Source organism: Apaloderma vittatum, unplaced genomic scaffold (genome assembly GCF_000703405.1).
Source record: "Apaloderma vittatum isolate BGI_N311 unplaced genomic scaffold, ASM70340v1 scaffold13234, whole genome shotgun sequence".
Classification (NCBI taxonomy): Eukaryota; Metazoa; Chordata; class Aves; order Trogoniformes; family Trogonidae; genus Apaloderma; species Apaloderma vittatum.
The window spans coordinates 27417-41090 of NW_009711060.1; the positions used below are offsets into that span (position 1 = coordinate 27417).

At 48.8% G+C, this 13674-nt stretch overlaps 1 protein-coding gene across 1 annotated transcript; it reads right to left on the minus strand.

Moving 5' to 3' along the window:
* Nucleotides 1–332: 332 nt before the first annotated feature.
* Nucleotides 333–12369, minus strand: RNF165 (ring finger protein 165; the record flags this gene model as incomplete). The annotated part of the gene is made up of 7 exons (XM_009867530.1): nucleotides 333–1040; nucleotides 2021–2127; nucleotides 3304–3399; nucleotides 3927–4031; nucleotides 5046–5175; nucleotides 9561–9686; nucleotides 12060–12369. Coding segments are annotated over 7 exons (992 nt in total), but the record flags the coding sequence as incomplete, so codon positions are not given.
* Between the last annotated feature and the right edge of the window lie 1305 nt (nucleotides 12370–13674).

The following is a 13674-nucleotide window of genomic DNA, read 5'->3' on the forward strand; positions in this document are numbered from 1 at the left end:
TGATGAAGCCAACCAGCCTCACAGCTCGCAGGAGAAAGCATCATGGACAATGGCAATCATGAAGAGACCTCCCCCTTGGATTTTGATATGCTACTTAGTTAAGATACGGAAAGCGAAGAAACAGCATCTACTCCAATACTGTGCCCCTACAGAAAGTGTCCAGCACCAGCAGATAAGCAGGAACGAAGCATCTCCCTATTGCTTCATTCATTTAATTTCTCAGTTTTTGTAATTTTTTTAAGCTTTTCTGAATTTGCAACACACTGTAAACGCAAGGAAAGGAAGCACACGCGGCTGAGGCAAAGAGCGCAACCCTTCTGACTGTAAACAGGATTTTGCTTTTTCGCCTCTTCCCCCTCCCCCGCAAGGGGTGGGAAAGATTGACGTCTTTATTCCCCATCTGCAATGTATTAATCAGGCACCAAAATAAGGAATCTATGGAAAAATATTTGGTGCAAATTAGGTAACAGCAACATGTCCACCACAAGATGAGTAGGGCATCAAACACAACATTTCTTAAGCTAACATGCTCCAGCTGCCATCCATAGAAATAGCTAAAGGACCCCTAACATGTTTCTACGTATTTGAGAGGTATATATATACAATCCTCATGAAATGCAGGATTGACAGGCCAGACTACCACAACTAGTTCCTTCATGTTCAACACTAAATCTTCTGCAGCATGGGGGTCTCTGAGCTCCGGGAATGCCAGCTCCCTTTCACCGGGCCCGTATCCTGCATATGTGCAATATCCCCTACCACTAGATATTGTACCACCTCCTCCTCCTCCTCCTCCTTTTTCTCACTAACATGCCTGCAGACTTTTCCTCTCAATCAAATGGCTCAGAAGGCAAAAATTTTGCTGCAAGGGTTTATGGCCATATGACCTGGTAAGGAAAATGGTGTGTCCAGCCAGTCCTCTTCAGCTGTCTGAGCCGAGCTGTGTTTCAATGTCCACCCTGCAGATCGGGCACTTCTTGCTGGTGGCCAACCACTGGTCCACGCACACTTGATGGAAGAGATGCATACAGGGCAACCGCCTACAGAGAGAGAAGTACCACCCTGTTAGGATGGAGGAGGTCCAGGGGCCGAAGTAAAGATATAAAGCAGCAGCTAGGGCTGTTTCAAGCATAGGGAAACACCAATGTAGTGACAACAGTGCTGCTTAGGTCCTAGAGCCTTCCCCAGCCCCATCAGCTCATACAGGGCAGTAGGTCAGAGGTGGAGCCCTTTGCTAAATGCCTTTTAGAAAACCCCACACCCTCCAGAACGGAGTTGTTCCAATTATTATCCATGACTGCTGCCTTTCACTTACCCTTGTGAGCTGGAGGGACCCTGAAGGACAAAACTCACAGCAAGAGGATCAGAGATTTTCTTGATGGTTTAGGGCAATTAAAGGATGAGGAGCAGGACCAGGCAGTGCAGCTGCAGTGCCCACCTGCAGCTCCTTGCAATTGCCCCTTGCAATTGCTTGTCACCATCCTCTGTCACAATAAGAGATTTGACCCAGCCAAGAGCCTGGGGACATATGTGAGGGATAACTGGGGCTCTGTTGTTGGCTCAGGACAGCTCCCTGTGACCATGTGGGCAGAGTAATCTTGCTTATTCCACAATAAAGCAGCTCTGTCCTGGCCACAAGCCAAAATCCCTTGGACTTCACACCCACACTCTCTTGTATTGTACTTTAGTCATCTGTCAAGCTCAGATGTTGATGTCCCCAAGCTCCAGATGGCTGTCTGAGAGCTGGGACTGATCCTTCTCTGACACTTGCCACCTGGCCCATTGCCACTGCCTTAAGTAGGTGATCACTCCTTCTACTGCAGAGCTCTTCTTACCTACATACCAATATCCCCAACCAATATCCATCTAAATGGTATTTAGTTTCCCAGACCTTGCAACAGCTTGGGTGAGTTTGACCGAACAAGAACAGGGACAACCTCATCAGCCCACAGCGGCATTAATCCAAATAAACAAACTCATATGGCATCGAGAACTGGAGGAGCAGATGGAAGGATCGTACCTGACATCTTCTCCGTCTTCAAGCATGGACAGACAGATTGTGCATTTCTCATCAGTGTCTGACTCCTCTCCATCCTCTTGCTCAGCCTTGCCCTCCTGCGGTCTTCTCTGCAGCAAGGTTAAAGACATCATTTGGTTAGGACTTGGCTTTCTAATGTTCTCCCAAGCCTGGGTAGTTGCAAGAAGGCAAATCATAAGAGCTTCATCTATCAGCCAGATTCTCCAGCTTGGGGAAGGCAGCCCAGCCAAAACAACCTGTGAAGGGAGGATGCCACCAACATGCTGCTAGTCGGCACGTGTCCTACTGACGTGGGTGGTAGTGAGGCTGGTGGTAGTGCCCCAAGGAGCCGCCAGTCCTCTGATACCTTAACACAGGCCCCCATCACCTCCTTTCTCCTTGCAGTAGGGATGGCCCCATGGTCTCCTTTGCTGGAGGCTTCTCTTAGAGACCTCAAAGCATATGGGGCCATCACTGCCAAGAAGCGCAACCACTGTGCCCCATGTCAGCTTGGCCATGGTGCAGTGCTTAGCCTGTCATCTCACCCCTTTTCTTCCTCCCCCCACGTCCATTCCTATTAATATCATTTTCTGGATCCACTGGAGATGCGGGCAGAGATAGGCACAGCAGGAGTTGATTCACTTCCAACCTGGACAATGTAACGTCCCTCCTTGTTACTGCCCAGCCAGGAATGACCAATGTGTGAAATTACTATGCAAACAAGCACTTTTCCCATTTTCTATTTAGCACAACCCAAAACCGTGGCACCCATTTCCTTACAGGCAGGAGATCAGCTCCAACAGAGGAGACACCTCCTGCAAAACGAGGGGAGGACAAGCTCCCCCATGCCGTGGAGCCGGCAGCTTCCCGGCAGGCACGCGGGCAGCACCTCTTGCATGCAGAACGGGGTGGGTTTGCATGCACGAAGCCCCCTTGGTGTGTGCACTTTCTTACCAGGTGCGGACAGGGGGGAAATTGCACCCGCTGGGTGGGAGAAGGTTGAGACCCTTTTGAAAATTTGGCCCGCAGCTTCCTAGCCTAGAAGTGAGAAACAGCCAGCTGAGCTACACCACTGCTTCGCCCCAGGAGCCCCACAAGATATTAAAGCACCAGTTCTGGATTTTACATTCCTCCCCCACTTCAGGGAATATTTCAGTTGGCGGAGTCGGTTTGCAGACCCTAAAGACTGTGACCCACCAAAGGCCTTCTTTGTGTCTGCTCCATGCCCACAGCCCTTGGCCACCTGAGAGGGGCTGGCAGCTGTGCCATGGTTTTGGGGTGCTCACCTTCTTGTATTTGTGGGGGAAGGTGAACCTCTCGATGGTGTTCTGGACGGCACCCCGGCTCACGCTGCCCAGCCTGTCCTCCAGCTGCAGCAGCTCCTGCAGCGCGGGAACAGCAGTGAAACGCCGTCAGCATTGCTCCTGGAGCATGAGGACCCACCACCCCACCCCACTTGTTGGTGACCAAGGCTCCCTCCTGCCCTCTCCTTGGTGGAAGCATCTGTCAAACCTAAATCAATCATGCTTTAATGATGGATGTGAACCCCAGCTTTTGGATCAGTAACTAAGGGTTCAAGCCAGAGAGCACAGAGCTGAAAGTCTAATATTTCAGAAATTAGGATGAAATTTGAGCTCTCTTTGACAGGCTGAGAAACCAAACCCTGTAGAACCGGAGCATTTAGTTCACAGACATGGAGGGAGCTGGAGTCAACCCAAGCCAGACCCAGGCACCTCAGAGCAAACCATCTTTTCCCAAACCCACTCAACCCCTTTGGCCCCTAGTTGTTACCAAAATCGCTGCAAGTCTCAATGTGACTGCCATGCAGTCTTACCAGGCCATGCCAGAGCTTGCATAGATTCCCAGCACTTAAAAATTTGATAATAACTCCAATCCCCAAGATACGTACTTCATAGCTCTCCCGCACTGCGGACGTGTGCCTGCTGGGGTTCAGTCCCTGAAGAGCAAGTAACTGAAGCTGAGGATAAGGGTAATTTCTGATTTCGTGAACAACCTGCAGGAAGTGAGGGAGAATAATAAAGACACCTGTACTTGCACATAGGAGTCCCTTGTGCACCTCAATTTAAATCTATTTCTTCAAAAATTCAAAATGAAAGAGCAGACTGACACCTTCCCCAATGGAAGGCTTTTAATAACCAAAAAGTGAGAGTTCATTGAATAGATCTCTTTTAAATGATAACTAAGTACATGCATTTCTTCTGGATAAACTATCTGTTAAAATAATTCCTGTTTCACCCGAAACACCACTGTTCCAAACTCTCAGAATGGATTAGCTTAAAAAGAGATTTTATTTTATTTAATTTTAAATAGGTGGATTTCTTTTCACCCAAGCTTCAAATCTTCTAATCCTTGCTGTAGGACACAAGTGTCAGGGTCTGACCATGGGCACAAGGGAAAAACAACCTTGTGGGATTTCTGAGGATGCTTTAAGGATTAGCAGTGCTTGGCATGGTTCAGCTCCAAATACAGCACCCTGCTAGGAGAAGGGCCAGCAACCGACCCCCATCAGCCCATCCTCTCACCAAACCCCATCTCCACCTGTGGAAGAAATCACTCAAAACCCTTACAGATGGCATCAAGGCTGATGTAGACAGCAAGCAATGCGATCAGGAATGGTCCCTGGGGCTGAGCCCAGGTAAAGGAGTCACCTACCACCAACCCTTCCGCACACAGAAAGTCTTGGGAGCCCACAATTTGTTCCATTATTAATCAAGTTATTACTAATAACTGCTGCATCTCCTCATGGCCTGCCCAGGGTTTGCAGACCAGCTTGTGAGTGTGGTGCTGCATGCAACGGGACAAATATTTCCACAGCAGCTGAGCTTTTCTTTCCTTCCTTTAATCCAGAGTGCAATGATGCAACATTATCCTTGCAGACACTCCCTCCCACGGCCGGAGATAAGTGGGATTCACAGAAGACAGGTGATAGAAAGATAGCAGCCTTTATTTTGACTGCCTTCTGGCAGACAATGCATTAAACATTTCTCGGTAAAAGCGTTTCACTTACCATCTGTGTCGAGGATGTGCTTCTGGGGAAATGGTGCATCCGAGGTGTAGCTAAGTAATGCTGATAGGGCTGAGGGACCGGCCGGACCTGGAACTGGGTGTGAGTCAGTCCTGCATCGACACTGAGGTCCCTGTGGGCATGAAGATGAAGACAGGGAGTTGGCTGCACAAGTTTATCGCATGGCTTGCAGCAAGGCAGATCATGCTCCGCTGGTGGGCTCTGGGCTGCTGTGGGTTCCTCAAGCTGGGGTGAGGCTACTGCTTGGATGGGAGCTTCCCCCCATTTGGAGGATCACCCACCAGGCCAACAAGAAGGAGTGAGTGGTTGGGTTTTCTGCCAGTCTGTGTCAGAGCTGCACAGATGCTAATTTCAGAGCAAGAGCATCCCCGTGGCTCCAACTGATACCCAGGCTCAGCAACTCAGCTCAGCCAGACCGTGTCCTCCTGTTGCTGCCATCATTGCACACAATTACATTTTACAGCTGATTACTCAGGGGACACACTGATGAACCACTCTGGGTAGTTGTTAGGAGCCAGTGAGGCACCATCTAGGAGCTTTTTGATGTGCCAGTGCTCTCCTTGGAGGTCTCTGAGCCCAGATCATGGTAGGACTCAGGGAGACAAGGAAGACTGCACTTCACCTGCACCCAGAGCCTCAGGGAACTTTCAGAACTGCTGTTTGTGCAGAAAATACAAAGATTATAACAAATTTCCAGATGAAACTCTTGTACTGCCAAAACCAATGAAGTAGGACATTCCTGACGGTCCCACTTGCCTGCATGCAGCCTGGTCCAGACAAATCATCCTGGGGTGAGTCTGGGCACTTTCCTCCCCCAGAAAAATAACCCAGCTCAGTCCCAGGACTTAGCACGAACAAGATCCCTGCAAACACTGCAGCTCTGCCCAGTGCAGCATAGAGGGACAAACTGCAAACCCCATCCCTGTGCCGTGGGGAGAGGATGGGAGGAGACCTCAGGCAGCATCTCGATCCATAATCCAATTAGCTGATCCCTTGTCTCTCCAGCCAAAGAGTCTCTCAGCGAACAAGTGCTTTGAACATCATTCACTTTATCATAATTACAAAAGCCAGTGCTCTAATAACCATTGTCTTCACGTTTACCAAAGCAAAACTAATTAGAGCACAGGGGTGGCTTCCCTGTTTCAGCCTCAAACTTCTCTCCCCCCGTGCAGAGGACAGCGGCAGCGAGTGCCATGGCCTGTTAGGAGCAACCCAGACATGTCCTCCCACAGCTGTGAATCTGTTTTTGCCCTAGAGCCGATAAGGGATGTAAGGGGGCAGTTAAATGCAGAAATCTTTTACCCAAAACAGCCCATGGACCAGGGAGCAGCTCCAGCGCTCTTGTACTCCCTGATAAGACACCCAGCACCAAGGTGAAGCAAAGAGAGGGACTATCTTTGCTGGCCCTGTGCTAGATAGACAAAACCTGGCAGAAGACACAACACAGCAGGGGACTGGCAGGAACACAATGGGGTGAGAGTCCACAGGACTGGGCATCTCCCATCTCCCGCATCACAGTTTTGAAGATTTATCCAATTGCTTAAAATCTGTTCCCAGTTGGACGGAAGGTTCAGCTGGAAATCAGGAGGCTTTGGGTCCATTCCCTGATGCAGGACCTTGACCACTTCCCCTCTGCCTTCCCATATTCCCTGTCCACAAAACAGATGTGAAAATCCACAGAATGCTTTGAGATTAAGGACTGAAGAGATCTGTCAGAGATGAATGGTTATTATTAGCTTGCACAAGTAATTACAGTAACAGAATTGCCGAGCTGTTTGCGCATTGGTGCATCTAGAGCCTGAAAATCAAATGTCAAGGCTCCTGAAGCCATGCTGTGGGTCTGCAGGAGGCTCCAAAGCAGAATACTGCATGGAACGGTGTTTTCCCGGGGCTTGGGTGTGAATAAGCAGAGCACGTTAGCTGAAGAAAACCAAAACCACTATTGCCTTCTAGCCATGTGTACTGGATTTGTGTGGCCAGATTTTTATAGCGGGGGCCTCTAGAGGTGGCTTCTGCCAGAAGCTGCTCGAAGCTCCCCTAGGTTTGACAGAGCCAATGCCAGCCGGCTCCAAAGACGCACCCGCCGCTGGCCAAGGCTGAGCCCATCAGTAAAATTACAGGAGACGAACGCCTCTGTAAAAACATATTTAAGAATGGGGAAAAAGAACTGCGCCACAACAGGTGGCACAGAGATGGAGGAGTGAGAATCTGTGAAGACACCAAGGTCAGTGAAGAAGGACGGGGGGAGGATACACTCCAGGCGCCGGAGCAGCAAGTCCCCCGGGTCATGGTGAGGACCATGGTGAAGCGGGTTGTCCCCCTGCAGCCCATGGGCGGGGTGTAGATGTCCACAGTGGAGTGGATGCCTGAAGGGGGCTGTGACCCGTGGGAAGCCCACGCTGGAGCAGGTTGCTGCCAGAGCCCGTGGGGAGAGAGCAGCCCGCGCTGGAGCAGGTCGGCTGGCAGGACTTTGTGGGTCCACAGGGGCCTCATGCTGGAGCAGCTTCCTCCTGAAGGGCTGCACCCCACGGAGAGACTCACGCTGGGGCAGTTCGTCAAGAACTGTCTCTCGTGAGAGGACTCACATTGGAGAAGGTGGGTGAAGATTGTCTCCCGTGAGAGGGACCCCACAACGGCCCAGAGGAAGAGTGAGGAGTCCTCCCCTGGAGGAAGAAGCACCAGTGAAGACAACATCCGTCGGATAAACTGACCACAACCCCCATTCCCTGTCTCCTCCTAGGGGGATAAGGTGGATAAACTGAGAGTGATGTTAAGCCTGGGAAGAAGAGAGAGGTTGGGGGGGAAAGTATTATTGTTCAGATCTGCTTTTATTTCTCATTATTATTCTCTGACTTCGACTTCTAATAATTTTAACTAATGTCCCCAAAATCAAGTCTATTTTGCTCATTTTGCAAATGATCTCCCTATCCTTGTCTCAAACCACCGTCCCTTCATTATATTTTCTCTCCCCATTTAGCTGAGAAGGGGAGTGATGGAGTGGCTGTGGGGGCACCTCGCCACCGGCCAGGGACAAACCACCATGGATGACTGCACAGCATCTTGATGCTCAGATGCAAGGTTCAAGAGCTGTGGCGCTTATGGTACAGAGGCTGCCAAGCAAAGGATTCAGGCTGGTCATCATTTAAGGATGATTTAAGGAATAAAATGGGAGTTTATTTCTTCTTCATCAGAAGATTTTAATTGAGATTGGTCTGTCCGAGATGACTGACTACCTTCAGATCTTCCTTCCCTCCCCATTTCCTGCGACAGTGCCCATCACCTACCGCTCCTGAGCGAGCACCGCTGCTGGTTCTCATGGAGTGGCAACACATTAGAAGAAAGTTTTTGTATCTGTCACTGAGAAAAACCGTAGACGTGCCCCAAGGGGAAGTGAGTCACCCATATATATGTACACAGTACAGGATTTCTGCATAAAGCAGTGCTTTATCGTATCCTCCTAATCATTATAATTAAACACTCCGTGCCGAAAGAGAGGCAGAAAGAATCGCTCTATCCAGATGGTGCATGAACCGCTTTGTGAACTGATCTGAACAATGTCATCCTGGCCAAATTCAGCTCACAGTGGTGCCAGTAATGGGAACACCTGAGAAGAAAATGGCAAAAGGATCGGGCTGGGTTTTAGGTTGTGTATTATTACCCTGGAGGGGGAAAAATGCCTACCTGTGTTAAAAGGACTCTCCATTGCAGAGTGACGCACTCAGATGTTGGGAAATGCCATAATTAAGATTTCCTGTGCCATTTTATTTCGTGACCCTTGTGCATACACATCGCGATTGTCTCTAATTACATGTTCACGTGCTATTTTTCCCATTTGGTGCACAGAATGGACCTTGCTCAGCTACCAAGCGGCTACGCAGAAGTATGTGTTTTATTTTTTTATTCTTCCAAGTAGGGGCCCGTACCTTAGTAACTGTGCAAAATCTCAAAACCGGCTCTGAAGACAAAACAATCAATTCCCTGCTCGGTTTTTCCAGGGTATCGAACACTGCAGTGGCGGAACAATTAACAACTATTAATTCATTCACACCACCCCGCAGGGCAGGGCAGCATGGTGCTCCCTAATTTAGACCACAGAAAAAGTGGTGGCCACTGGTTTTTGAGTGGCTGGTGGACAGCGAATGTCTAGTTCAGGTGGAGATGTTGGTCTACAGGAAAAAGACCTTGTCTGTGCCCTGCAGCAGAAGAACCCCCTGGGGAAGATTAATGCTTGGTTGTGCTCCACATCCATGGACGAAGAGTTGTGGGCAATATTGATGCCTCAGTGTTGCCATATACATGCATAAAGGCTTTAGCACAAGTCATGGCCCTCCTAAAGTTGAGTTTTCCCATTGCACACTCCCCACATTGTATCTGCTGAGCTGCACCATTAACTTTCATGGAAGCATCAATCCATGACGACATTCACCAACCCTTGCAGCCTCCTCAGGACTTTTTAAACACCTCACTCAACTCGCCAGTGAAATGTGAAAAACTTACCAGTCTGTGCCTTCGGCTAAATACCTTGGCTGGGGCCCCATGGGTTGTGGAGTCTGCAGTTGGTGGCTGAAGTCAAAGCTGGGGTGTAGGCGGTGAGGCTGTACGGACATGCGCTCTTGAGCCCGCCTGCGGGGAAGAGACCAGCAAGGGAGTTAGCAAACGGTTGGGTTTGTGAATACGTGTCCAAGAGAAAAGAGCCCAGGTAGGTGCCAGGCATAATGGGAAGAGGAACCCCTGAGCCAAGTCAATTACTCATAGTCACCACAGACATAATACAGACCTTCACTCTCAACCTCTGTGGCACCCACATACACTCAGCTTACAAAAGATGCTATGTGGTGGCAACAGGGAGAGAAAGAGAGGGAGCCAAACCACTTCTTCCTTAGCAGCTTTGTGCCATTTGCCCTGTTTTCTTTTTCTCCACTGTCAGTCCCATAAGCAACACACAAGATAAAACGTGTCCCTGCTTCAGCTGTTATCCATCATCGTAAAGAAGCTGCAGGTTGTCTCGTCTCCCCACGCAGTCCATAAACTCCTGGGGAACCTCATTCATAACAGGATTACTCAGCAGTGACTGAAAGCAGAATTTACTCTTGCTAGCCTTTGCCAACTTTTCTCTGGATGATGGACAGGCCAGGCTGGGATCCAGCTTCTTTTCCCCTCAGCTCTGCTGCCTTTGCAGGCAAGGAAGGGAAAGTGGTATACAACAAGGTTTTTCAAGGGGTTTGAGTCTCTCCTTGTGATTATTGTCCATTTGGACTACTCAAGGGACTTGACCAGAATCCACATTTGGAGAGAGACAAAATGGATGCCTAGAAGGATTTGCACTACAAACAGACTCACACCTCATGCTTACCAGTGGAGCCACAGCGAAACAAAGGAAAGCACTGGAGTAAATGGACCAGGGAGCTGCTAGATTAAGAGTTTTTCACACAGTCACAGCTCAGAGGCTCCACTTTTGAAGCATGACCCAGTTTCCCATTAATGGGGCCTCATGCTCCACAACTGTAAGGTTCCTGACACTCTCTCCTGATGCAGCTGTGCTTTCAGAAATAGGCTGTGGGACCAGGCAAGAGGTTCCTGCCCTTTTCCACATTGCAACCCACTTGCAAATGTAACACTGACAGCATTTACCACAGCAGCTTCTGGAATCGTGCTCTGTGCTTTTATTTGAATTCAGCTTATGACTAAGAGATAAACACTTGTATCATGACTGCCTCAGCCTCACACATATTTGTTACCCAATTATTAACTAATCATTAAATCCACCTAAAATCCAGCTTATACAAAACAAAACAAGATGAGAAGAACACACAATTTTCAGGCAGAAAGGGTATGGAAAGTTTTTCGTCTGCAGCGTTCTTTCCAAATGAGGCATTATTGCAAAGATTCATCCTCTGATTCTTGATCCATGGGTACAACCCACAAATAGCTTCCATATGTTTCAAAAAAAAGCTCTCCTACATGTTATCTAAACCCCGCTTCTCAAGAAACACAATCAGGACAAGGCCAAGCATCCATATACACCTCTGCTGAGTTACAGCAATTCTCTCTGCAGTTGTCAGCCCAGTCTGAATTTAAGCTCCATTCCTTGACTGAATGTGCTGCAGGTCAGCAGCATCATTTCCTCACAGACCTGGAAAGCCTACCCAGACCCAGAAAAGCAAGCTTTTCATGTGCAAAACCTGCCAGGACTGGTGGATACCATCTCTGACATGGTTTTAAAACAGCAGCTACGAGGACATACCTCATGCACACAATCTATCGCTCTCTCTGTCGTGCTGGACACTTCACTACAACACCAATGTGCTACAATCATGATATTACCATCCTATAAGCGGCCTCGAGACACACTAGATGAGCATAGTATGGATCCCCATGGGAAAGGTACACCCACAGGTGCAACTTGCCCAGCAGCTTCCCTTCTGGTAGGTGTGTTTTGGGGGTACACAGATGAACTTTTGAAGAAAACTCAGCATTACCAGTAGCTACTGCCCGGGTTTTGCAGAAGTCACTTTGCTCAGTTGAGGCTGATGTAGAGTCATAGAATAGAATCACAGAATTGTTTAGATTGTAAAAGACCTTTAAGATGTTCAAGTCCAACTGTTAACCCAGCACTGCCAGATCCACCACTAAACCATATTCCTGAGCACCACATCTACACAGCTTTTAAATGCCTCCAGGGACAGGGACTCCACCCCTGCCCTCGGCAGCCTGTTCCAGCACTTGACAAGCGTTTTGCTGAAGAAGTTGTTTCCTGATATCCAATCTAACCTTCCTTTGACGCAACTTGAGGCCACTTCCTCTTGTCCTATTGTTTGTTACATGGGAGAAGAGACCAAACGCCACCTCACTACAACCTCCTTTCAGACAGTTGTAGAGAGTGAGAAAGTCTCCCCTCAGCCTCCTCTTTTGCAGGCTGATCAACCCCAGCTCCTTCAGCCTCTCCTTATAAGACTACCTTTTCAGCGGATATCCCCCAGGAAAAGACCCCCTTACCTGGGATGGGGCATGAGCCGGCGGTGCTGTGCCTCAAGGAGCTGCTGCTGGAGGAGGTATTGCTGGTGAAGCGCCTGAGGTAGGAAGGAGGGTCCGGCCACATCCTGGAAGGGCAGGGCTGGCACCGGTGCCAGGGGCTGGTGCAGGGGGCCGCTGTGCTGGTGGGCGGGGGCCATGTGTGGGGTCAGCCCCGGCTGGGGCTGCACCGCGTGAGGCAGGGTGAAGTCGGTGGAGAGCTGAGGCTGGGGACCCAGGTGGAAGTGCCGGCAGGAGGTAGCATGGGGATGCTGAGACCTTTGAAAAGGAGCACCTGGAAGAGAAGAGAAGAGCACAGCCGTCACGGCAGAGGACAAGCGGCCGATGGAGCACCCCAGCCTGGTGGGTGTCCATCCAGAGCAAGAACTGAGCAAAAAGCCGTTCCACTCCCCTGACAAAGGGGTTAAGAAAAAGAGAACAGGCCAGCCAACACCGGTTACATGGAAAAAACACTGATTTTGACTAATAGTTTGTCTCCTCCAAAACAACACTGGAATCAAAACATAGGTTTGGGTTCAAAGTGATTTTTTTTGGCTTCAAATTGAAGTGTATACTGACGAAAACTGCTTCAGCTTGTTTCAGATTGTGTGCCTTAAAGAGAAAAATAACTAAAGTTTTCATAGGGCCTGTAGCGATAGTATGGGTGGTGATGATTTTAAGCAAAAATAAAAAGAGGAGATTCAGACTAGATGCAAGGAGGAAATTTTTTATTATGACATTGGTGAAACACTGAAATAAATTGCCCAGAGAGGTGGCAGATGCCCCATCCCTGGAAACATTCCAGGTCACATTGGATGGGGCTCTGAGCAACTTGATCCAGAGGAAGATGTCCCTGCTCACTGCAGGGGGGTTGGACCAGACAACATTTAAAGGTCCTTTTCACCTCAAACCTTTCCGTAAGTCTTTGAAAATGCATCGATATTTTAGAAAAGAAAAACAAAAATTAAAAAAAATCTGTTTTCTAAAATATGCTTTCATGGGTTAAGAGCTCACAGAAGTTTTCAAAGCTTGCTGACTTCCCACATATTTCTTTGCCTGCCTAAAAATGTCTCATAGGCAAGGAAATAATCTCTGCTCTAAGAAACTGTCTCTCGCTGGCTGTAGGACATGAATGAGACACCTTCCTCCTCTGAGGGCTAGGATTAAAACCATACACCTTTGGCAGGACCCTCCAATGTCCCATCCTTGTCCCTCTCTTGCAGGGACAGTGCGTCTGTGGGAAACATAGCGTGGACCGCTATGAGACCAGCCATGAAACCAACAGGAATGAGGAAGAAATGAAGTGTTGAAGGTAGACATAGTGGGGGCTTTTTTGCAAAACATCTGGCATGGCTCGTACCTCCCTCAAGATCCTTGTTTGGATGGGCCCTTGGCCCAATCCAGCACATTAATTCCAGTATTCCCAGAACATCTACAGGTGTCACAGCAAGAATTTGGCTCTTAAACTAGGGATAGAGGCAGCTCAGAGGTGAAGGATAAGACTCAAGTGAGGCTATTAAAAATGCCTCTTAGCTGAGAATCAGCCCCAGGATAGGACACTTATCCTTTCACAGTCTTTTGAACACCTCATCTTCCTAAA